At 37.9% G+C, this 27,362-nt stretch overlaps 1 protein-coding gene across 1 annotated transcript in view; it reads right to left on the reverse strand.

Moving 5' to 3' along the window:
• The window catches only part of LOC138960863 (uncharacterized), a 27,980-nt gene extending 618 nt beyond the window's left edge, over nt 1-27,362 (reverse strand). Inside the window, exons 1-4 of the mRNA XM_070332502.1 lie at nt 27,268-27,362; nt 25,103-25,236; nt 1,054-1,199; nt 1-613 (exon numbers count right to left, since the gene is read on the reverse strand). The exon at nt 1-613 is cut by the window's left edge and continues 618 nt beyond it. Of these exons, the coding sequence (XP_070188603.1) occupies nt 1-613; nt 1,054-1,199; nt 25,103-25,133 (790 nt within the window). The 5' untranslated portion in view covers nt 25,134-25,236; nt 27,268-27,362. The remainder of the gene's footprint in view (nt 614-1,053; nt 1,200-25,102; nt 25,237-27,267) is intronic.

Below are 27,362 nucleotides of genomic sequence, written 5' to 3' on the forward strand. Positions count from 1 at the left end.
TCAACAAAGTCTTTAATTTCTTCTCATCCCCTGTATCAGAAGTGCATTTCGTGGATGATTTACGTTTTGTACTTGTAGTTGTACTTCCACATGTTGATGATGCAGGAGGCGTACTTCCACATGTTGATGATGCAGTACGCGTGGCAACGGAAAAGGTTGTAGATAGGAACAATGCCGGTTTTTCAGGATCTTTGTTCTTGTGGCGATTGAGGTTCCTGAAGGTGTTCATAACACTAGAGATTTCTTCCTTTCTTACCTCTTTGCCTTCAGATAATAATGTTACCCACTCGACGGTAAAGGTTGGATGACATTTTAGAGACGATTCGGTGTTCTTGAACGTCTCGAGATCATGAACTAGTTGGTTGGTGCAGTGGAAATCTGTTGGCAAGTTCACTTTTTTGCCTGATGCAAGAAGTTGTCTTCGTTTTAAGCCCAACTGAGAAAGAGACTCTGACACGTGATCCAAGTCCAGCTTTTCTTCCAGAAACGTCGTAGGATCAGCACCTTCTGTCATGAACTTTTGCAATTTACCATGAATCCTGTTGATCAGCTTGCTCACTCTGTCCGCTGGGAAAGCAACATCGGGGAAGAGAGCGATGAACCAGGCTTGTTCCTGAAACAAAGGAGACCAATCACTTCAATTAATATCTGGAAAAAAATGGCCAAAATTAGGTTGTAATTGGGAAAAGTCTTCACTGGGAAGTAAATTTACAAGTATAATGCAGGAACTTTTTCAAAAGAGCTGGTTTTATTTGAGAAAAAGACATAACAGTGCAGGGATCAACCAAGGAGCGCGCCAATTGACGCATTGACTGAAAATGACGCATTACAATTTATTTTCGCATGTCTTAAGTTTGTGATCATTTTTTGTTTAGTGGTGTACGGAAGAGCCTGATCTGCAGTACTATTAACTGTTTATTATTATTGATGTGGTGACTTAAAACCTGTGTGACAACACTGTTTTGAAGAAGTGCTGCTTTGATATGATCATGATGATTAGAAGTTGAGTGATTTCCCAGGATGTAACCACCATAAATAAATTTAAATTATTACCGCAGAAACAGTTTTCCCACTGTCTTCCTTCAGTTTTCGCAGCTGCAACAAAAGTCGATTTGTCAACTGCAGGTCGCTTGGTGGTTTAGGACGATTTCCCCTTCCAGAAACACCATAGCACTTCCACAGCTTCTGGTACACATCATCTGAAATGATAACAAACAAAAAGTTGTAAGCAATTTTTTATAGGCCCAAAATAATATGTTGGAAGCAGAATATCATATATATGTATCCAGTTATCTTAGGGCTCTCAATAATACTTTCCTGTAAACTTAAGGATTGCTTTATGTTGGATCAGGCTCTGTTTCACAAGAACATTCAGCTGCTGGTGATTTTAATAACCCCCCCCCCCCCCAAAAAAAAAGGGTCTTCTAGTTTCTAAGAAGTTTTTGATGAAGAAAGAAACAAAGAAGAAAGAAAAGGATGCATAATCTTTTGGTTTAACAACAAATATGAACAGGTTTGTGTATGCATTTTTTTGCTTTGTCGATGTCAACATTCACATTGAACATGTTCATCTTAGAAATTTGCTGAAACGATGGTTCAAAAGATCATCAAACCCCACAGATTTCTTGGTCACGTGACCATGCACAATGTTCGACTTTTCCAAGGAAATAAATCGAATCATGAAAAAATATATGGATAAATATCAAGCTAAAAGCCTTAGACATTGAAATGTGACAGACATGCTCACATTGGTAGCGTCTCGGTGGGGGGGGGGGGGGGGGGTTTAATCCGCCGCAGCCGATTTCACGAATGATTGAACCTACCAGCAACTAGCGACTTAAGCCCATTAATTCGTGTCGAGACGAAATATATATATATATATTCGTATGGCGGTGTTACACGCAGATTATTCGTTAAACCACTTACATTTAGCTCTCTTCTAATTCTAAACAAATGCAGTTTTAGTTGCATACACAGTTATTTAATTACTTTGTTTATTTGCCTTCGTGTCACAGTTTGATCTGGACAGGAAGTTACACAGCAACTCTCTGCTTGGTAACGTCTCTGGTGGGAAAAAGTGTGACGCGTAAATCAATCAATTGAATTAGTACAAATCAGAAAAAAAACCTTATTTCAACACATTGGAATATGACTGTGCAGATGTTGTTTGTTTTGTTATTGCATGTGTAATTTTGAAGACTGTGGCGACAAAAGCAACATTGGACCGAGGTTTTCGGTGTAGGGGGGAAAGCTGTACTCCTCCCTTATTTTTCCTTAACAGACAATGTCCGCCTATGCTAAAATGTGCCAGTAGCTTACAGTTAGGGAGATGGCTCATATTTTGCACAGGGCTATAACAGAAACATCCATTCCTTTGCATATCACAGTAACCCGTTATTCGTGCAAATATTTGTTAGTTCTTTAAAAAAAACCCATTTATTTATCTGTTTGTGTGTTTGGTTGGTTGGTTGGCTGTTAGTGAATATTCAGTTGTTTTTGTTGTTTTTCGTTTGTTTGTTCCTTGTTTGTTCCGTTTGTCAAGTTATTGAAAGCTTTTTTAGCAAAGTTTTACAGTGTTGACAAACATCCCTTAAAGAAAATACACTGCACAGTCAAAATATACCATTCTCATTTCGCGCAGAAGATTATGTCACCCTTTCAACAAATGTAACGATTATGAGAAGCAAACTACGCAATGAGCACCAACGTTTCTTAAGCTTTACCATCAAGTATTTCTTGTTAAAAGTCTTGTATTCTATAACGCAGTGAGTGTTTATGAATGACAAAAACTTCTAGCACAAAAAACTGCACGATTTTGTGTCTCGGAAACGTTAGGGATCTTTCTTGCAGGGGTTAATTGGTATTGTTTAGACCCACACTGCATTTCAGGCTTGTTGCTATCCAACGAAAACGGTTCAAAAACAAAAGCAACAACAACAAAAACCAACAAAACAACAACAACAACAAAAACGAAAACAAAAACAAAACACAAACAAACAACAAGAGTAGGTTTTGTTTAAGTTAATGAGTGTTCGTGCAGCAAACAGCTCCTAGTTAAAAGAAAATTGCTTATGTAGATACCGTGCACATGGGCTTTACCTAAACAACCATTTATAACACTACGTAAGTGAAATATCTTCCCTTGTGTGATTATATAATAATGTCTTTGAACATCCGTGTTATTACATTATCATGTGGTGGGATACATGTCCTGCACAACTGTCTTTACCTGGTTGAACAATTTGCATGCTTACGTTATTTGTAGCTTGTCAAAGTAAAAAGTTTTACCTGCGATCACGACTCACTTCACCCTTACCCCGTATTACACAATGTATGACAATACAAGACAACACACCAGTCGCACAGCCAGTAAATTATTCTCCACGAATCTGTTGTTGCTTTTGTCTTGCCTTATTTTGTTTATAATTTACAACAGTTTGAAAACGACGAAAACATTACTTGCGGGCGCAACTGTGGTGCATTTCTTTTGCCTCCTACTGCACAGTGTAACTCGCATTTTCCTATATTAATTAATAAACTCTTTGCAGCTTAAGCAGATTGAATTGCATCATTTATAAAATGCTAAATATCAAGAGCAAATCATCTGGGACACTTTTTGTAGGTCACCGCCAACAAAATCCCAGAGAGCCACTCATTCCAGAGAGTACGTCATTGACAAACCGAGGCTGTTGACATTGAATGTTGTGTTTTGTACAATTCAGCGCTTTAGCAAAGGAAAAGGTGAAGATTGGTGCAGAGTCTTGCATCTAAACGTGAATAAGACACCCAAAATGTAAGTGCAACTGTTAAAAAGTTCACATAATTGCAGAAAGGCCATTGAAGTGACATCATACGCGGAAGTAAAGTTTGGCGATGTCTGTCCGGTTTAGACATTGACAAGACCTGTAGAAATGAAGTACACCTAATGTAATATCGTCTTTGTCAGATAGTCGATTGTTTTGTATGTGTACATACAAGTTTGAAAAAAGTTAATCTTATTCAAAACTAATCAGCTAATAGTCTCTTTTCCACCAAGGCTATGCTCGGCGACCTTAACCTTGGGCCGCTGTGCCTCGGGCAAAGTCAGCCATTTTTGAGCGTTGTTTGAATGGTGGAGCTGTACGATGGTGCACAAACATGCTGTTATGGCGTGTGTGGAAGTGATTTAAGACACCGTGAAAGATCGCACATGGTCGGTGTTGGATGGGTACCGTTTTCCAAACCCTCTAGAGATTTAGAAAAGTGCCAAACATGGATTAAACTATGTGGAAGATCGATGGAGAGGTTCAATATCGAAAAAGTCAACAAAGACACCTACATTATTTTGCACAAAACAAAACTTCGTCGGGGGGCACTTGAAAATGACATGCTGCTTTTCCTCATAAGTATAAATGGAACAAAAAAGATTGTACCATGCTTTGACTGTATGTGCTGAGAGAGGAATCAGTGTAGCTTTTTCATATCCTCATAAACAAAAGTGTGATACTGCAGCTAGTTAGCAAAACAATTTGACTGAAAAACTAGACAGCAAGTGACTCATAGTCTACAAACCAATGAACACGAAGGCATTTAAGAAACAGGATCATTCTTTTAATCTTGTCAAAAATTTTGAACATGAATCTCATTGCAAAAACACAATCTGACAGAACTGGCAGAAAAACAAAACTACTTCAGCATACAAATGGCCCAAAGAATATGGTCTGAAATCAGACAAAAAGCATGACAGCTCGGTGCTTGCAGTTGCATACCACAAGAACACAAAAATGAGAGAAAAAAATGGTCAAACTGAACTATGTGTCGTTCAAAGGAAAAATGGTTTGCCTCAAGGAAAAAGACTGAGAGACATCACATAACTGTACAAGCTCACAAGAGCTATTGGTTGTAATCATGAGTTGGACTAGACTGAAATGATGATAATGTGCATCACAGTACTATTCAAGCACTAAAAAGTGCCTCCCACTAGCTTGTCACCAAATAAACAAAGTAGGTTGTAACAAAATTGCAGATTAATAAAAAAAAATAGTTCAATCAATAGTATATGTCACACCTGACATTAAACAAGTAATTTCCATCACTATCCTTTTCAGGCATTAAAAATAGTTCAAAGCAGCTAGCCCCACATAGAAGTAAGAGGCTCATTCACAAGCTAGTTAAAAGCTTTTCATTCTTTTTGTTTTTCTTAAAAGAAAATTCATAGTATGACAACAGTATTCACAGCAGGCAGTTTTAAATCACGCAAGGGTCATTCTCCAGGTGTGTTCACGAAATACATTGTAATTTTAAACAGAGACAATTATCAGTTCACGCTTGAAGATGATTTTACTGACCAAGTTTCTCCCCATATATTTCATAACCCTGCAGGTGAAAATGGTAATACCAGCACAGAATGATTGTCAGTGAACCTTTAATACCAACATTTCAAACTACATCACTCATCATAAAAGAGAAGATGTGACTTTGATATAACGGGTTTTGTGTGACATTATGCACATTGAACGTTTCATTAAAAGAAGGCGATGGTTTTCAGAATAACAAAGGAAGATTCATGTAACTGGCCCAGAAACAAAAACAAATGAATTTAATCTGATCGTCAAAACCAGGTATCTTTAGGTAACCCTTCAGTATGGCGTGTGAACAAACCAGAGCCTTAAACACAGCCGAGACAATCAAGTGTTTTGCTTGTATGCTAAATATATACAATTTAGAACAAGATGTTGTGACATAAAAATGAAGCTTCAAGTGTTGTTTTTTTGTATATCGCTGTCCTCTTGATGTGTTCGATTTTGTTGTATTGGTAATTTGTTTCTGTTTAGTTTTGTTTTATCTATCTATCTATCTATCTATCTATCTATCTATCTATAAATATATATCTATCTTTCTATATGTATCTATATATATCGATATATCGATCTATCTATCGATCTATCGATCTATCTATCTATTTATCTATCTATCTATCTATTTTTCGATCTATATATATTTCCATCTATCTATACTACCATCCATCTAGATATCCATCCATCAACAAATCCATATTTATCGATGCATCCATTCGTTAGTTCATAGATGCATTCATTCATTCATTCATCTATGTATCTACCTACTTATATATTCACATATCTATCTATCTATCTATCTATCTATCTATCTATCTATCTATCTATCTATCTATCTATCTATCTATCTATCTATTTGTCTATCTATATGTCTATCTATCTATCTATCTATCTTCCTATGTATCTATCTATCTATCTTTGTATCTACCTATCTAGCTATCTACGTATCTATCCATCCAGATATGCATCCATCCATATATCCATCCATCCATCCACCCATCCATCCATCCAACCATCCATCTATCCATCTATCTATTCATCTATCCATGCATTCATCCATTCATTAATTTTGTTGTTGTTGATTTATTTAGACCAAAATGCAGGACACAACGAAGACACCAATCCAAGTGATGGATGACACATACGACGACATAAGTGTCAGAATGCAGAGGCCTTGTCCGTCGCGTAAGTGAAAACGCAAAACGACAAACATCTAAAAAAAAAAAGAATTCAAGTCGCACAATGTTCTTATAATTAACAACATTTGTCTTTCAGAAATATAGTTTGTAGAAGCACGACGACCGGTTTTGCCTTTAGTTTACTAGAATGGAAACTGCATGTATATACACGTTTAAAGTACACCTCCGTTCACACTTGGTTGCCCATGTAATCCTTTCCAGAGAAGGCTAATGAATATGATGACGTCACTCAAGGCTTTGACACACAAAGATCCATAATAGGCACCATGCAGCACATTTAGATATGACTAAGTGCCAAAAGGTGCTCACAGAACAGAAGACGACTTTGTTTTACAATAAAAATGTTTCTAAAAACGTGTGTCTGCTGAAAATTGGTGTGTGTGTGGATGAATGTGCGAAAAGATAGTGGACATAATTTCGTGTGTCTGACTTGAACGGTTTTGAAGTTATCTTTGTTTAAAGTCAAAAATAACGCCAAAACCGGCCATCTGAAAAAGGACATCGTGATACCTCGTGTTTTGAATATGCCACAGAAAAATAACAAGAAGCACAAATGAATTGCATTTAGTTTGATTGAATGCCTGAAACATCGCTTTACAGACGAGACCAAACGTCAAATCTAAATCTCGAGAGAATTTTTTTTTTTCGATAACCGAATTTTAAGGTGTCGCACGCAAGATGATTCGTCATCACGGCATACATTTTTCAATCGCAGATATTTACTAAATTTCTTTTTCAAAAACTCTGGAATTGATGTCGACACGTCAAGCGATAACGGTGTATCAAACTGCTGTCTTTCAAGTAATCCAGCAAAGACTGCAGAACTTTTGAACAGCATTTTTGAAAACGATTTGAAAATTTCGTCATATCTTGCGTGCGACAAAATGTTCGGTAATTAACGGTTATTTTCTTTTAAAAACAAAATTTACATGTACAAAGATCTACTTCATTTACGGAACCACGTGACACATTCTGTGTTCAAAATTTGTGAAGAAATCACGAACCACGATTGCGCTATCAAGTGTTGAAATTATGTCGTCAACATCTTTTCAGATCTTGCGTGCGACACCTTCTTGCGTTCAACATAAAATGTCACTACCTTATCGAGTTTAATGGGTAAAACTAACTATTTGTTGTCTTAGTTTAATCTTCTTAATTAAAAGCGTAATAAAACCGAACTTCTAAGATGAATTTTAATTGAGATTAGCGAAAGAGCGGGCACGCAAGTCGACCTTAAAGTAAAAGAATGATAACACGAGCGTTTGTCGTGTTGTCTTGCGTGCAACACATTGTCCAAAAAGGAAAATGTATATTTTTCTCAGACGTTTTTTAAGTTGAAACCTTGAAACTTCACACACATTTGGGGTTTAATCGCCCCCATGCATGGTAAAAGTCTTGTTGACCCTTGTCAGATTTCAAGGTCACGGCTGGGTCACATGTGGTTCAGAAAACGGATGAAACATATTTTTTCAGAGATTTTTGAAGCTAGAACCTTCAAACTTCAAACAACGCTTTTGCTTAATGATTGTTCAACATGGAGAATTCAAGGTTGATCCTTGAGAAATGTGAAGGTCATAGCAGGGTCTCGTGTGGGTAAAAAAAAAACATAACCTTTTTCTCAGAGTTTTTCAAAGCAAGAACCTTGAAAGTTCACATTTTTGGGCTTAATAGCCTCCATACACGGTTAAAGTCTTGTTGACCTTTGTCGAATCTCAAGGTCACATGGGCAAATCAAAAACACGAAAATGCATCATTATCTCAGTTTTTTTTTAAAGGGAGAGCCTTCAAACATCACACAACTCTCAACTCCGACTTAAAGAAGTTAAGGTAGATCCTTGTCACATGTCAAGGTCACAGAAAGGTCTCGTACGGGTAAAACAAACAAAACAAACAGATAATATTCATTTTTTCAGCTTTGTTGTTAGCTAGAATAGAGGCACATGCCACCATTCCATTCAACATGACTCATAGAAATGTATGATGTATGACGTAATTGCATTGTGTGTAATGACGCGGCTGCCTCTGTAGTTATTCCAGCCTTTGAAGAAATGGCGTTTTTCCTTGCTTGGACACATTTTTCCTTTTCTTGGATGTTTCAGGAGTTTGGGTGAGTTTGGTGTATATGGTTGAACACAATTTAAAATTTGCATAAAAGTGTATTAAAATAAACAGTGGTAGCCAGTCTCATCTGTTGTGTCGACAATTTAATCTCTTTTGTGTGACCTCAACTTGACCCCTCTGAATGCTCTCAATCATGGAAATTGACCACACTTTGATTATAACCAAACAACATCAAAACTTTGGAATGTGTGAAGTTTCAAAGGTGTTGCTTAAAAGGCGTTCGTGAAAATGACAATTGTATGTGTCTGACTTCAATGCGACCCCGCTGCGACCTTGACGTTTGATTTTATCAACCAGACTTTCATCATGTGTGAATGACTTCAAACACTATAAAACTAGTTGAAGAAATTGACAATTTTTCAAAGTTTAAGCCAGATGGCACTGCTGTGACCTTGAAATTTGACAAACATTAACCAGGCGGTCACCTTTTTTAGAAAATATCCTTAAAGGATCTTTAACCTTACTGTGACCTTGGAATTTGATGAGGTTTAATTTAACTTGCGTAGTGTGCCAAGTTTCAAGGCCCTAGCTTCAAAAACATATGAGAAAACCTCATTGAAAAATGTATATGTTTGACCTCAACGCGACCCTGCTGTGACCTTGACTTTTTCAACCAGACTTTAATCGTGTGTGAACATTATACACTAGAACTGTGTGTATTTTCAAAGCTCGTGCTATAAACGCGCTGAATAAATTGAAAATATTCCACATTTGGACCAGATGTGACCCCGCTGTGACCTTGAACTTTGACAAAGATTAACAAGCAGGTCACTTTTAATGAGGTTTTATAAAAATGCTGAAAGTATGTGAAGTATGTAAAGTCTAACTGATCTAGTATTAAAACATGTAAGACGTGACAACGACAATTTTCCAGTTTGCAAAGGAAATTTAACCTCGCTGTGACCTTGAAATTCAATGTTGTTTAGTGTGATGTGCACCATACCTGGAGGTCATTATACTTTGGTTGTGTGCCAAGTTTCAAAGCCCTAGCTTTAAAAACGTGCGAGATAACCTTAATGCTATGACTCAGTGCCGTTTTGAATGATATAACGAACAAAATTATCGTTATTTGTAAAATCATTTGGGTAAATTTATCTTTTCTTTTCGTAATTGGGTTCCAGCATCTGTTGTCTTAACAAAAATCACAATATCAGTCGTGTTTGTCAACTTTTATTTTTTAGCCCCTTTGTCCGCTTTTCGTGCGCACCTTTTGGCACTTAGTCATATATACGCAAACAGCTAGAATGTTGGTAAAAATGTCAAACACATGATGCATCTTTTTTAATTGTCTAATAAAAGATATTTGGGTTTGGACGTCCAGAAACACAGGTTGATGATAGAAAACAAATACTGTAGAACGGACAATAATACTAAGTTACCATCATTTTCACAGTCTTCATTCTGCACAAGCTGGGTAACAAACAAAAATGTTCATATGTGACAAAACGAGGAAGTGAATAGGCTTGATCTTCATGTGAAACGTGGATTGTGGACGTAAAAGACAATCAGCTTGTTAATTTGATTTGTGGAACCATCGCCGCATCGGATTTGTGTTTCTGATATTAACGATTGTAAACATTCACTCTCAAAGACCCATTCAATATGCACAATTACCGCAGTGACTTGTGGATATTGTGTCTTATACATATTGAAAGTCGTCTACAACAATAGTATGTTTTGAAGATGCTTTTTCAAATATTAAAACATCAAATTCAAACCCTTGTTACACACACAATATCAAACACACTACATTGAATAAAAGTCATCGTTCTCTGACTCGCTCTACACACACACACACACACACACACAGACACACACAGATACACACACACCCACGTACACACGCACGCACGCACACACACACACACACACACACACACACACACACACACACACACACACACACCACGACCCTCATCTCGATTCCCCCTCTATGTTAACAAATTTAGTCAAAACTTGACTAAATGTAAAAGCATTGCACAACGTGTATTGTACACAAACAAGAAACAAATGAACAACTACAAAGCAAGAAGAAGTCAAGAGGTGGGGATGGGCGTGAGGCGAGGAGGGGGTTACAATGGTCATACAATCTTCCTATACTTAAATACGAAATCACTTGACTTAAACGTAAATGAATGTCTTACAATATGCTAACGTAAAAAGCAAAATTGCACTCAAGTCATAAGCACGGGCGGTCACCCCATACTCTGTGTGTCTTTGCCACTTACAGACAAACGTGGTGATTTGAAAGCATGCATACTATGTACAAGATTAAGAAGATATGTTTTTTTTTTTGTGTTTTTACATTTAGTCAAGTTTTGACTAAATGTTTTAACGTAGAGGGGGGAATCGAGACGAGGGTCGTGGTGTATGTGCGTGTGTGTGTGTGTGTGTGTGTGTGTGTCTGTGTGTGTGTGTGTGTGTGTGTGTAGAGCGATTCAGACTAAACTACTGGACCGATCTTTATGAAATTTGACATGAGAGTTCCTGGGTATGATATCCCCATACGTTTTTTTCATTTTTTTGATAAATGTCTTTGATGACGTCATATCCGGCTTTTCGTGAAAGTTGAGGCGGCACTGTCACGCCCTCATTTTTCAACCAAATTGGTTGAAATTTTTGTCAAGTAATGTTCGACGAAGCCCGGACTTCGGTATTGCATTTCAGCTTGGTGGCTTAAAAATTAGTTAATGACTTAAAATTAGTTAATGACTTAAAAATCTGAAAATTGTAAAAAAAAAAAAAAAATTCAAAAACGATCCAAATTTACATTCATCTTATTCTCCATCATTTGCTGATTCCAAAAACATATAAATATGTTATATTTGGATTAAAAATACGCTCTGAAAATTAAATATATAAAAATTAATATGAAAATTAAATTTTCGAAATCAATTTAAAAACACTTTCATCTTATTCCTTGTCGGTTCCTGATTCCAAAAACATATAGATATGATATGTTTGGATTAAAAACACGCTCAGAAAGTTAAAACAAAGAGAGGTACAGAAAAGCGTGCTATCCTTCTGAGCGCAACTGCTACCCCGCTCTTCTTGTCAATTTAACTGTCTTTGCCGTGAGCGGGTGACTGACGATGCTACGAGTATACGGTCTTGCTGCGTTGCATTGCGTTCAGTTTCATTCTGTGAGTTCGACAGCTACTTGACTAAATGTTGTAATTTCGCCTTACGCGACTTGTTTTGTTTTGTTTTTTTTTTTGGGGGGGGGGGGGGGGGGGAAAGCAAATCTAGATATGGTATATGATGTAACCAATAGGCATTGTCTGTGAAGAAATCTCTAGATTTATTTCCTAAACCCGCATAGCCTCCTCTTCCTTTTCTTCGAGTGTGTTTGTTTCCAAATATTGTGCTCTTGACTCAAGGGATCTACAATTTCTGATAATCAAGACAAAATTTAGAAATAATTTCTGTATTGATACCCGTCCTTTGAATTCACAAACGAATAACATTTATTTTTGATACTGGAAATAATTATATGTTTCAATAAACAACTTTAATTTTACCTTGTGGACAAGAGCTAAGATATGTTTTGATGAGTCATTTGGATTCTTTATGTGAACATAATTATGTTGTTTGGGAAGGAGAATGAAGAAACCAAAAATTGTGTATGTATGTAAATCATCCACAACCCCAATAGTGGCAATTGTTTCTGCACTGTACAATGTTTTACTGTAAACATTTTCTGAAATCAGACACTAGACCTGGTATTTTGATGCAATCTCAACAGGTTTACTTTTCAGAGCTTGTTCCTTCTTTTCACAGACTCCACAAGATCCACAAGATCAGTCCAGTAGTTTACTCTGAATTGCTCTACACACACACACACACACACACAACACACACACACACACACACACACACACACACACACACACACACACACACACTCACACACACACACAAATACACCTCGACCCTCGTCTCGATTCCCCCCTCTATGTTAAAACATTTAGTCAAAACTTCACTAAATGTAAAAACGTATGGGTTTTATGGACCCGTGTGATCTTGTTAATACTTATACAATTAGCCTACATACAGATTTGAGGAAGGTTTATTGGCTTGCAGAGAAGAAGTTTTGATTATGTTATTGTATATTTGATGCAGCTAGATGCATCTATGTGTAAAACCCTCCGACGGATAGCGGCATTTGTCAGGAGGACCGGAGTGTCAGAGTAAAACGACGACGAAGAAGAAACAAGTTCTTCAGAACCATCATATTGCATCACCTAGCATTATATTGTGATGTGCCAATTGTATGTGAGCAGCACGAGCATCCGCTCCCTGGTAAAAAAAGGATGAAAGAAATACACAAACAACCAACAATCAATCAACCAACCAACCAACCAACCAACCAATCAACCAACCGCAACCAACCAACCAACCAACCAACCAACCAACCAAACATACAAACAAACACACATAACTATTAGCGATTGTATCATGCAAGAAAATAACCGAACAACTCAGCACACTTCTTGATGTATACATGTTATGTTACAGCAAACGGCGGTTTGGATGAGCCATCAATTGCTCCAGGGCCAGACATTATGTCAGAAGCTCGTGCAGGTATGTGTATTGTTCATTTCCCATTTTTGTCATCTAAACAGTGGTACAAAGCAGCACACACACACACACACACACACACACACACACACACACACACACACACACACACACATACACACACACACACACACACACACACACACACACACACACACACACACACACATACTACTAATACAAAAAGGTACCAACATAGATAAGCAAAGGGTACACACGAGGGGACACGCGGAACATCCTTGGGCAAGTTAGTTATTTTAATAGGACATTGTGTTTGTTAAAGGCACAGTAAGCCTCCCGTAAACCATCACAGATACTGTCAGGGTTTTACAAACAGTACAAAGACCCTTTCATTTAAACACTCACTGCTTGAGAACATCTTAGGTGCCCTCCGTAAAGAGCGAGCAATTTTCAAAGAATTTATTTTTGCGTGGTTTATCTTACCCCTGAGCCATCGCGAACCCGTGTGATCTAGTTTCCTTTTTATACATTTAGTCAAGTTTTGACTAAATGTTTTAACATAGAGGGGGAATCGAGACGAGGGTGGTGATGTATGTGTGTGTGTGTGTGTGTGTGTGTGTGTGTGTGTGTGTGTGTGTGTGTGTGTGTGTGTGTGTGTGTGTGTGTGTGTGTGTGTGTGTGTGTGTGTGTAGAGCGATTCAGAGTAAACTACTGGACCGATCTTTATGACATTTTACATAAGAGTTCCTGGGTATGATATCCCCAGATATTTTATCCATTTTTTGGATAAATGTCTTTGATGACGTCATATCCGGCTTTTTGTACAAGTTGAGGCGCCACTGTCACACCCTCATTTTTCAATACAATTGATTGAAATGTTGGCCAAGCAATCTTCGACGAAGGTCGGACTTTGGTATTGCATGTTGTCTTGGAGGCTTAACAATTAATTAATAACTTTGATCATTACAAATCTGAACATTGTAATTAAAATTATTTTTTTATAAAATTATCCAAAATAACGTTCATCTTATTCTGCATCATTTTCTGATTCCAAAAACATATAATTATGCTATATTCGGATTGAAAACAAGCTCTGAAAATTAAAAATATTAAAATTATAATTGAATTAAAATTTCCGAAATCGATTTAAAAACAATTTCATCTTATTCCTTGTCGGTTCCTGATTCGAAAAACATATAGATATGATATGTTTGGATTAAAAACACGCTCAGAAAGTTAAAACGAAGAGAGGTACAGAAAAGTGTGCTATGCAGCACAGCGCAACCACTACCGCGCTAAACGGGCTCGTTAATTTCACTGCGTTTTGCACGAGCGGCGGACTACGGTCATTGTGAAAACATGCAGTGCGTTCAGTTTCATTCTGTGAGTTCCACAGCTTTACTAAATGTAGTAATTTCGCCTTACGCGACTTGTTTTCACAATTTAGTCGTCAGTTTGTGGTTTCAATGAGACTCGCTGTAAGCTTATCTGCAATAGTACGTTATTGTGTACCTCTAAATCTAAAACGCAACAAGTCACACGAACAAGAGCGGTGGAGGTTGGCAGTTCATAGGAACTGGCCCTATGCAAAACCGTCGTCTGCTACGAGAACCCCGACATTGCGTGACCTTGCTTCCGGGCTATTTTTTTTAAAACTTTCATAACTTCGTATTGTTCTGATCTTGTCTTCATAGAAAAATAATTATTTTATGATTCAAGAATGTTTGTGTAATAAGCTGTCAATTTATTATTTAGATTTTAAAAGTTAGGTCTAGCGCCAAAACGCGCCGTCCGATTGTCAGATCAGACAATCCGCAAAAATAAATTCTTTGAAAATTGCTCGCTCTTTAGGGCACCTAGGATGTTCTCAAGCGGTGAGTGTTCAAACGAAAGGGTGTTTGTAAAAGCCTGACAGTATCTGTGGTGGTTTACGGGAGGCGCACTGTGCCTTTAACCAATTCAATGACCATATTTGATAAAGCAATAGACATGATGCGAACACACGCCCAATCAGAGAGAGAGAGAGAGGAGAACGGGTATCAGTGGACATTCTCCTGCTGCCACATCAAATGCAAACATTTCGATGTGTTTTGTCTTAATCACGTGGAAACACGTTTCCGAAACACCCTTCGCTAGCGGTTGGCCTCTCCTATGTTTGTACGAGTTTTTGCAAGAAAAGGTCACTCTTCCACAACTCATACAAACTCGACGGAGTTATTTACTATATATATGAATTTATTGGCTATTTTCTAACGTATACCATGGTTTACGATCAACCTAAAATTGTTCAATTCCATTTCAAGCTGTGGTGGGTTTTTTTTTTGAGGAAGCAAACAACCAAATACATCGGGACACTTTTTATATTTAGTCAAGTTTTGACTAAATATTTTAACATCGAGGGGGAATCGAAACGAGGGTCGTGGTGTATGTGCATGTGTGTGTGTGTGTGTGTGTGTGTGTGTGTGTGTATGTCTCTGTGTTTGTGTGTGTGTGTGTGTGTGTGTGTGTGTGTGTAGAGCGATTCAGACTAAACTACTGGACCGATCTTTATGAAATTTGACATGAGAGTTCCTGGGTATGAAATCCCCGAACGTTTTTTTTCATTTTTTTGATAAATGTCTTTGATGACGTCATATCCGGCTTTTCGTGAAAGTTGAGGCGGCACTGTCACGCCCTCATTTTTCAACCAAATTGGTTGAAATTTTGGTCAAGTAATCTTCGACGAAGCCCGGACTTTGGTATTGCATTTCAGCTTGGTGGCTTAAAAATTAATTAATGACTTTGGTCATTAAATTTTGAAAATTGTAAAAAAAAATAAAAATTTATAAAACGATCCAAATTTACGTTTATCTTATTTTCCATCATTTGCTGATTCCAAAAACATATAAATATGTTATATTTGGATTAAAAACAAGCTCTGAAAATTAAATATATAAAAATTATTATCAAATTTTTTTTTCGAAATCAATTTAAAAACACTTTCATCTTATTCCTTGTCGGTTCCTGATTCCAAAAACATATACATATGATATGTTTGGATTAAAAACACGCTCAGAAAGTTAAAACGAAGAGAGGTACAGAAAAGCGTGCTATCCTTCTCAGCGCAAGTACTACCTCGCTCTTCTTGTCAATTTCACTGCCTTTGCCGTGCGCGGTGGACTGACGATGCTACGGTCTTGCTGCGTTGCATTGCGTTCAGTTTCATTCTGTGAGTTCGACAGCTACTTGACTAAATATTGTATTTTCGCCTTACGCGACTTGTTATATTTAGTCAAGTTTTGACTAAATATTTTAACATCGAGGGGGAATCGAAACGAGGGTCGTGGTGTATGTGCGTGTGTCTGTGTGTCTGTGTGTCTGTGTGTCTGTGTGTCTGTGTGTGTGTGTGTGTGTAGAGCGATTCAGACTAAACTACTGGACCGATCTTTATGAAATTTGACATGAGAGTTCCTGGGTATGAAATCCCCGAACGTTTTTTTCATTTTTTTGATAAATGTCTTTGATGACGTCATATCCGGCTTTTCGTGAAAGTTGAGGCGGCACTGTCACGCCCTCATTTTTCAACCAAATTGGTTGAAATTTTGGTCAGGTAATCTTCGACAAAGCCCGGACTTCGGTATTGCATTTCAGCTTGGTGGCTTAAAAATTAATTAATGACTTTGGTCATTAAAAATCTGAAAATTGTAAAAAAAAATAAAAATTTATAAAACGATCCAAATTTACGTTTATCTTATTCTCCATCATTTGCTGATTCCAAAAACATATAAATATGTTATATTCGGATTAAAAACAAGCTCTGAAAATTAAATATATAAAAATTATTATCAAATTTTTTTTTTCGAAATCAATTTAAAAACACTTTCATCTTATTCCTTGTTGGTTCCTGATTCCAAAAACATATAGATATAATATGTTTGGATTAAAAACACGCTCAGAAAGTTAAAACGAAGAGAGGTACAGAAAAGCGTGCTATCCTTCTCAGCGCAACGAATACCCCGCTCTTCTTGTCAATTCCACGGGCACTGCCTTTGCCACGGGCGGTGGAGTGACGATGCTACGAGTATACGGTCTTGCTGCGTTGCGTTGCGTTCAGTTTCATTCTGTGAGTTCGACAGCTACTTGACTAAATATTGTATTTTCGCTTTACGCGACTTGTTTTTTTATATATGCTTATTTTGTGACAGAAAACTCCGCGGTGAACGAGACAGCTGTCCAAGGGACAGAACCTGACTACATGCCAGGAGCTTCTGCGGAAACAGGTATCTGTCACGTGCTTTGCTTCTTTTCGTATTTTGTCGTGTCCTGTGCCTTCTCTTTGATATGTATTTTATTGAAATGCAAAATCAAATTTCTGGCATTATGACCGTTTGTTAATAATCATATTCTAGTAAACAATCATTTGTTACAAGATAGGGAAAACATGTTTCACCTCACCTACAAAAATACACCCCCAAACACTGTTTTTTCCAAAAATAATTCTTGACTGTTTTAATACCACCTTTAAATTCAAAGAGTTTACTTGTGCCATTGAGTATCTGGTTTAAAAATCAGTAACGGGCAAAAATGAATGTAGTCCCAATGAATGACCAACTACTACCAATCCATTTTCAATCCATTTTTTGTCTCTACAAATGTTAAAATTATAATAGCAACATGCTGACACAAAAATAAAAGTGCTGCAATAAAAGATATACTAGTACAAACAACCGCCCTAGTGTTAATGATATATTGTCTAAGCCGCCATTTTGGAGAGTTTTCTAGCGAATTAGACCTTCAAAAATCCATGGGACATAAAATGTTTTGTAATTTAGAAACACCTGCAACGATTTGCTCAAAACGCTCAAACACTAATTCTAAGACCTCTCCGTGTGTGTTTTCATCTATTCAACCCCCAAAACGAATCCTGTAGCTCTCCGCTCAATTTCAAATCTGCATCTCCAGGAATAGTGCATGGAATGCTCAGGGTCAAAAGATAGAACGGAAGCTAGGAGTCGCGCATAGCGCGTCACAATGACAATTACAGTCTGGGATTCCTACTCAAAACACTGCCGTTTTCAGTTTGAGTAACTCATCGCTCAAACGTTTATTTTAAGGTATTCCTAAAACATGTTGTTGTCATATATATTCCCTTTAAAGGGTTATATGGTTACATATATGCAAGCTTAATACACCTTTAACGCGATGTTAACCCCTACCTCCTCACCACAACCCCCCATGGCCCTATGCCCCACCTACAATGTGTATTTTCTTTTCAGGAATGTACTGGTGTGTTTTGGCTGAGAGCGTTTACAATACCATTTATACTCTGTTTCAGGGGACGGAATTGTCTGCTGCAGCTGCAGCTGCACACTGGCTTGCTGCATAATGTAGCCAGGCACAACTTATATATGCTATGACTGAAAAAGTAATACCAACATATCAAAGTATATGCGTGGCACCTAATATGGACCACCTTCAAAAAGTAGAAAGAAAGGAAATATAAGAACTGGTTTAATTAATCAATGAGCTTCTTGAAAATAACCTATTACACTGTACTAGCGCTCAAGATTTCAAAAGTACATTAAGCATTATCCTTCATGTGCTAGTCGATAATTTCATTTATTTCATCTCTGATCTGTTTTTGTATTAGTTTCTTTAGCTTCTTGTTTTGCTTCAAGTAATGTTCTAATCGAACTGAAATAGATGACATTGATTCATATTGGAATTATTCTGACTAGCATGCTGAGTTGTGTCATGTTATTTTTTAAGTATTGTAGACTGTTGACAATGATTCGTGATGTCAGGTACCCAATAGGGATCAGTTGTGATTTTTCTGTATTACATTTTTTGCTGAATATGCATTAAACCTAAATTCTCTCTAATTGGGCCAGAAGTGAGAAGAAATAACACGCAGGATATGACACTTTTGTCAGAGAAAACAAGATAGTTATCAGCATGAAGCAAATATTGTGGGCCCATCCCCACCGATCAAAATGCATGTTTGTATGTGAATGCGTGTTCACTGCTTTGTTGCCATCGACAATTTTTATGTTGATTGCCATTGGTTATTTTAGTACAGATAAAGGTAGAGGGATTGTGTAAAAACATATCTGTAAAAATATAATTGATTGGAAAAAAAGATGATTCGCTAAATATTATAGCCTACTCAACGGCAAACAATTGTACACACTTTTGAAGCTTGTGTCACATACGTAATAATAATCCTTGTTTTGAACACATTTCAAGGAGGCCAGTTTACTTTGGACTATACGTGAATTTTAGTAATCTGCGTACGGGAATTCTTATGCGTTTTGAAGAAATCATAGTCTCATTGATGTTTGGGATTTTGATTTAAACGTCTTCCAGATCGACAATCGATCACTGGTCTTTTGAAAAATACACACTTTGAAGGCCAAAATGAACACAGCTTTAGGTGATACGCTTTGTTTTAAGATTACTTCTTTACTTTGAATTTGGCAGCAAGAAAAGCACGCTGTGCGCTATCTTTTGCTGAAAGGCATAGTGCTGGATGATGCTCAGCAGTCCGAAATAAAATAGATAACACAGTTGAACATACAATTTTGTTAGCATCCAGCAGTTTTCTACTGTTTGTATGTGCTGGGGAGAGAGAATGGAGGGGTTGGGGGAAGGACAGTCAGATGGAAATATAAAACAAGTCGCGTAAGGCGAAAATACAACATTTAGTCACGTAGGTGTCGAACTCACAGAAAGAAACTGAACGCAATGCAACGCAGCAAGACCGTATACTCGTAGCATCGTCAGTCCACCGCTCACGGCAAAGGCAGTGAAATTGACAAGAAGAGCGGGGTAGTAGTTGCGCTGAGAATGATAGCACGCTTTTCTGTACCTCTCTTCGTTTTAACTTTCTGAGCGTGTTTTTAATCCAAACATATCATATCTATATGTTTTTGGAATCAGGAACCGACAAGGAATAAGGTGAAAGTGTTTTTAAATTGATTTCGACAAATTAATTTTGGTACACATTTTTATATATTTAATTTTCAGAACTTGTTTTTAATCCAAATATAACATATTTATATGTTTTTGGAATCAGCAAATGATGGAGACTAAGATGAACGTAAATTTGGATCGTTTTATATATTTTTTTTTTTTTTACAATTTTCAGATTTTTAATGACCAAAGTCATTGATTAATTTTTAAGCCACCAAGCTGAAATGCAATACCAAGGTCCGGGCTTCGTCGAAAATTACTTGACCAACATGTCAACCAAGTTAGTAGACAAATAAGGGCGTGACAGTGCTGCCTCAACTTTAGCGAAAAGCCGGATATGACGTTATCAAAGACATTTATTAAAAAAATGAAAAAAACGTATGGGGATATCATACCCAGGAACTCTCATGTCAAATTTCATAAAGATCGGTTCAGTAGTTTAGTCTGAATCGCTCTACACACACACACACACACACACACACACACACACACACACACACACACAGACACACACACACACACACACACACGCACGCACATACACCACGACCCTCGTCTCAATTCCCCCTCTATGTTAAAACATTAAGTCAAAACTTGACTAAATGTAAAAACTAGATGCAGAGAGAGAGACAGAGAGAGAGAGAGAGAGAGAGAGAGAGAGAGAGAGAGAGAGAGAGAGAGAGAGAGAGAGAGAGAGAGAGAGAGAGAGAGAGAGAGAGAGAGAGAGAGAGAGAGTCTTGTCAGTTTCACTGCGTTTTGCACAAGCGGCGGACTACAGTCATCGTGAAAAAATTCAGTGCGTTCAGTTTCAATCTGTGAGTTCCACAGCTTGACTAAATGTAGTAATTTCGCCTTACGCGACTTGTTGTATCTTACATCTGCGTTTGCAAAATGGGTTGCAACATTTGGCGGTGCCGCTCGAGCGGGACATGTTTTTCCATTTTTACATCTTCGAATGCCAGAGGGTAAGTAAAATTGTGTCTGCATGGGAGGGTGATGATCAATGTCACAACATCGTGTGTAAATAGGTACGGGTACGGGACGAATCCGGAAATTCTTGCACGGGAGATAACCACGTCGTTTGCATTTGCTTTGCATTGCTGTTGAAGGATCCAGTTACCCACGTAAAGTTTAGGACGGATCTGTGATGTTCAATGTGTTTGTTTGCACAATCTCCCCCCCCCCCCACCCCCCAAATATCCCCGAAACTGTCACAGAGTAGACACTTAGCACAGACAAAAGTGTCTGTAGTTGGTACAGAATGTGTGAAATCATAAACGGTCAAAGGGAGGTAATCTTTAAAACCGTCATTTTTTTAAAAGGATAGATTGTTTCCCTTTACTTGAGAAAAGCGGTGAAGGTTCGCAGCATTATTTTCTTTCAAATCTTGTTTTTTACATGGAGTTACAGATGTCGCGTGTCATGTGTGTGTTTGTGTGCTTGAAAAACAACACACAAAAATGGGAACAAACTCCCCAAAACAAGAACAGCAACAACAACAACAACTACACACCACGACACAACACGACACAACACAATACAACAACAACAACAACAACAACAACACCAACAACACCAACAACACACTGACATCTTTGTAATAGAAATGACTATCTGTGTTTGTTATTAATGTTTCTTTCCATATGATGTAACTGACTGATTGATTGATTGATTGATTTGTTCAATTAATTGATTGAGTGAGTGAGTGAGTGAGTGATCAACAATTAATGCATTCATTCACTCAGTGTTACCGTATATGTGTTGTAACTGATTAGTTGATTCCTTGATTGATTTATCATCAATTCATTCATTCATTGATCGTACACTTGTACCCAGTCACATTGATGGTTTGTATTTCCATGCTTTAGCTTATTTACTTATTTTCCTAACATGGGCGCATTGTTATGAGAATAAATTAATGAAATGAAAGCTTTCCATCTTGGGGGAAATGGGTGTGTGTGTGTGTGGGTGTGTGTGTGTGTGTGTGTGTGTGTGTGTGTGTGTGTCCGATCCCCACCCCTACCCATCAAAATGCCAACAAAACCGATCTCAACATTTTCTTGTAGCTGACAAAAGCACCAACACGAGGTATTTTGTTTTATGCCTGAGTTTAGTTTGTTTATCATTGGTGCACAATTGTTTATTTTGTTCCGTACTTCCCATGTAAACGACAATTACACAATATAGCTATTCTGATGGACACGTGGGGGGAATTCGGGGGCTGTGATTGGATGGTCTCACACATCCCTTTTCCGATCATCAAAGCATAACGATACAAAAGTTGGCCATTTTTGCCGATATCCAAACGATATCGGCAATAACAAAGACGCGTGGTTCCGGTTTCTTCCACGTGTATTAAGTACACGCATACCTCGCCAGGTTTGTTTCTGTCACTCTGTGACTAGTCGACAGACGATGCCATTTGCTTTGTGTGTGTTTCAGTGTTGTTGCTTACTGTACATGACATAGGCCCTACATTACGTGTAAAATCCAGTTCTTTAACAGGCAACAAACCTTGCAAATTTCCAGAAGCTGCAATCTGAAGCGACCTATCTCGGATTCTAGCAGACGATCTCTCCAATGTTTAACACAAAATCAGCAAACTCTCCTGTCACATAGAACGTCCATTGTATAGTGCAATGAGGAAATGAAGTTACCGGTCTGAAACATTTCGTCGTTTCTTCTGAGACAATCCTTGTTCTCTTATCATCTACAGATTTACCGCTGTCTTCACCACGCGAATTCCCAACAGAAGTCAGACTTTCGAACATACAATCTACGTAGGCAAGCATGATACGTCATGACGTCATATGATTCCTAACCTATTGACGTAATGCTAAGCATCCGGTTATCTCGAGTTTTCTCCGTAATACATGTCCGTGGGTTTTTCAATGTTCGGTTATTTCCGTGGCTTCATGCGGAAAGGGAACCGTCGTCTGCAATCAACGACATGGACCATTCTGGTACTTGTCGCTGACAAAAACATGATTCTAACACAGAATTTAATGTCAGAATAGCTATATAAACGCTATTGTGTTTTCAGCGTAGCAATAGGGTCCGATATTTAGACTCGAACAAGTATAATGCGACTCGTCTTCGACTCGTCGGCATTATACTTGTCTCGTCTAAATATCGGGCCCTATTGCTACGCTGAAAACACAATAGCTGTTATTAACATGCTTCCATTTGAAACTTCGAGGTCTTCATCGGGGATTGACGCCCGACAAAAGCTAATTGAAGCCCGACGGAGCGAAGCGACGGAGGGCTTCAATTAGACTTTGGGAGGGCGTCAATCCACGATGAAGACCGAGAAGTTTCAAATGGAAGCATGTTAATGTTATTGTAATTCAATCTGACGACGATCTCTTTCCTGCTTTCTTGGGGTTGTAAAACAGACAGAATTGGTTCTGTTCTGTTCACACACTACTTTCAGTCCACCTACCTGCAAGGGTCAAGTCCCAAGAAATATGTCTCTGTATTCCTATCGTATCACTCTGCTCCTGTTTTGTTTTCTTTCACACACATTTTCCCTTCCTTTTTGACGGGTTTCTGGACAGCAAACTCTAAAGCAAATCTTTTCATCACACAAGCGATCTTTGGAATTGACTGACGTAGTCCGGAAGAATTCATGCATCAACTTACGTCACGTATTCGACGTCATCACTTCGCATACCTTATGGTCTCGGTATTCGTTGGCCTTCATATTTCTTACTTGTAAAATGACCCTCAAAGCTAACCGAGACTAGTTGAGGCTGTATCAATGCGCCTCGCCAGCAGGTTGTTAATGGATTTTTTAGCGAGTGGCTATCGACAATTAGTCACCGGTAATTTTTAATGAGTTGGGGCATTCTGACCAATCACAGGATCTGTTTCATTAAAACGCAAACTTGATTGAATTACAATGTAAATTATCCCCGAATGGTCTTTTCCACTATACGCTTCTAGCTTGTTGCTGTTACCTGTGTATTTTGGAAACATGTCATGATCGTAACTTTTATTAAATAAACTTATGTTTAAACCGAATAAGAGCATCTTCATTGTAGCAATAGGGTCCGATATTTAGACTCGAACAAGTATAATGCGACTCGTCTTCGACTCGTCGGCATTATACTTGTCTCGTCTAAATATCGGACCCTATTGCTACGCTGAAAACACAATAGCTGTTAATGAAGTGAAAATTAGGAAAATATAACATCAAGTCTCTAGTCTGCTATTCGTTCATAGGGAAAGCGACACAACTGTTCCAGCTGGAGGACAATACGGTATTACGAAATAACAATGCAACAGTTTCTAGACATACGGTGAATCTGTCTTGTTGAAGGGAAGCAACAAAAATTCGTCAAAGTTTTGTGAAGCGTGAGGTTATTGCCTCCCTTGTATTAACAACCTCTGCGACTTGTCAAGTCCTCTTGATCTCAGTTCGCGTTTAAGAATAAGCTCGCTGAAGCTAGCATGTTTCACGTTTCGCTAACTTAGAAGTTTGAATATCCACTAAGACTAGGTGTGCAATTAACGTAACCTCTATATGTTAGAACGAGTACACTTAATTCATCTCCCTCCTTACGTGATTCCACAAGTCGTTGTTGTTGATAATTATATTAATGTGAACGTTTGAAGTTGTTGTTGTTGTTGTTGTTGTTGTTGTTGTTGTTGTTGTTGTTGTTGTTGTTGCCGCTGCTGTTGTTGTTGTTAGTGTTGTTGTTGTCACTGATGTATTTGTTGTGTATGGTATTCCTATATTAAAAACGATGTTTCTAGATCTGTCGCTTGCAAATTTCCCTAAAATAAGCAAACTCCTATCTTGCTGCAAGAAGTCATGAAATATATAAAGAAGATCATATGATCATGCAGGCAAGCAGTAATACAAACAAGCAAAACGGATGGAACCATGCAGTTGATAAGTATTTAAATAAAAAAAAGAATAATCAAACAAATGTGAATGGTTAAACTCACCGTTACAGCAGAGTTTTCGTTGATTTTGCATGTTGCTTTCATTCTAACACTCCTGAATGGAAAGATAGCCCAACAGTACTCCATTATTTTCCTCGGAAGAAGTTTCAACGGAACTCCACACAGCACAGGTTACCCTGAAAAAAGTTCACAACTACAAAAAATCAATCAAGGAAAACGTATGGTTTCGTGTTAACGTACAATAAAGTATACAGGAAAAAAAACATATATATACTCATGACCAAATAAAACACGTTTCTTCGAGCTAGGGAACAAAGAGCACACACAAACACGCATAATTCCAATACAGCTACGATCCCTTAAAAACGTGTATTTTATGCCATCCAAGGAAAACAAAGAAAATATCATTTATTATATAAATGACAAATGTAAGTTGATAATTAAAGAAAGGTGTTGGTTCATCCTTCATAAAAATATACAATCATTAACACGGCTGCCCACACATTCGTTTAAGGCTGCGCCTTTCAAATGGTTTCGACAGACCCAGCATTTTTTGTTTTCGGTATAGAGTGACAAAGTGCGCTCATTCATATCTTAGGTCGATATATAATGTTTTTATATACGTACTTGTTTTCGATTCGGTATTCCCATAAATCCTTAATGCCAAGACTCGAGAAGACAGAAGACAATAAACCTCTTCGGACTACCTATATTTCTGCAGTTTGAGTGTCATAAAATAACTGCCACAAAACTATACCGTAAACTATGTGTGTCTGTGTGTGTGTGTGTGTGTGTGTGTGTGTGTGTGTGTGTGTGTGTGTGTGTGTGTGTGTGTGTGTGTGTGTGTGTGTGTGGGTGTGTGTGTGTGTCTACAGGGTGACCCAATATGAGTGCAACCCATAAAAGTACTCACAACTGCTACAAATGTGAATGGATTGAGTTTATGTTTAACACATATCAACGTAAGATGATAACAATTATGTTTTAAAAGTTGGAGTCATTTCGATTGGGTGGTCCACATGTTAGCGACGTTGAAGGATATGCTCCAAATGTCCACCGCGTTGAATGCGCCGTGCAAAATTGTCCACCACGCGGACACACTCTACCCCTGGAATCCTCCTGATCTTTGTTGTTATTGCAGCTTTCAAGTCCATGATTGTCTGGGGGTTGTCCTCATAGACGTGGTCTTTCAAATAACTCCACAAATAGAAATCGGGGGGGGGGGGGGGGGTAAGGTCAGGTGGACAATTTTGTACGGCGCATTCAAGAGTGTCTCCGTCAACGCGGTGGACATTTGGAGCATATCTCATAAATATATATATATATGTGTGTGTGTGTGTGTACGTGTGTGTGTGTGTGTGTGTGTGTGTGTGTGTGTGTGTGTGTGTGTGTGTGTGTGTGTGTGTGTGTGTGTGTGTGTGTGTGTGTGTGTGAGAGAATCAAATGTTTTGTTCATGTTTAGCAGTCACTGAGTCAGGACGTGGGGCTGGGTTAGGGCGGAGACACATTTTGAGAAATCAATATGGTAACACCCTATTTTTTTGTGGTTTTGATACTTTATAAAATTAATTATATTTTATGAAATTTGGTAATGAATACACCCGGGGTTATTGTGTTAGAACGCGTTTGCCATTAAATGTATGATCTTTTATTTTTCTTGTACGGCTGCGACAATCCTGGATAGCATGCATTCCACATACATTTTGTAAGTAGCATAGTATGATACATTGATACTTTCTATCCATTTGTCTACACAATAAAATGTATTATTTATCATATGCAAGGCCAACATTGTAAAAGACGATCACATTTAAAATCAAAGTGTTCTAGAGAGTGTCATATCCGACCAGTCCCAGATAAAAACAATTAAACAAATGTTCATACGAAAACCTCCCCTTTTCTTTCCTGGGATGTCTGCATAATTATTGCTTGAAGGAATCTATGCACAAAATCTGAAGTGAATCTGAAAAAAAATACACTAGTATACACTTGCGCCAACAATAAGCTACCTACAATTACTATTCCCATTTCTGTACTGATCATTGTCAAACGGCCTCTTTTGGCCACAGCACACTGCCATTCTCAATTATCAAGTTGGCGGCGTGTTGTTCAAGAGAGAAAATGCAAACAAATTGTTGACGAGGTAAACCTCAAAGGTCAACATGACATTAGCTGACTATACTTTTCTTTACCTAACCTCATCTTACCTCAAAAGCAGGACTTCTGGAAGACAGATACTCCATGTAACACCACTCTTTTGCTCGTCAAGCGAGACAGTCTAGTCAAGCAGATAGAGATGTCG

This window comes from Littorina saxatilis, linkage group LG3, assembly GCF_037325665.1.
Source record: "Littorina saxatilis isolate snail1 linkage group LG3, US_GU_Lsax_2.0, whole genome shotgun sequence".
NCBI classification, from domain to species: domain Eukaryota; kingdom Metazoa; phylum Mollusca; class Gastropoda; order Littorinimorpha; family Littorinidae; genus Littorina; species Littorina saxatilis.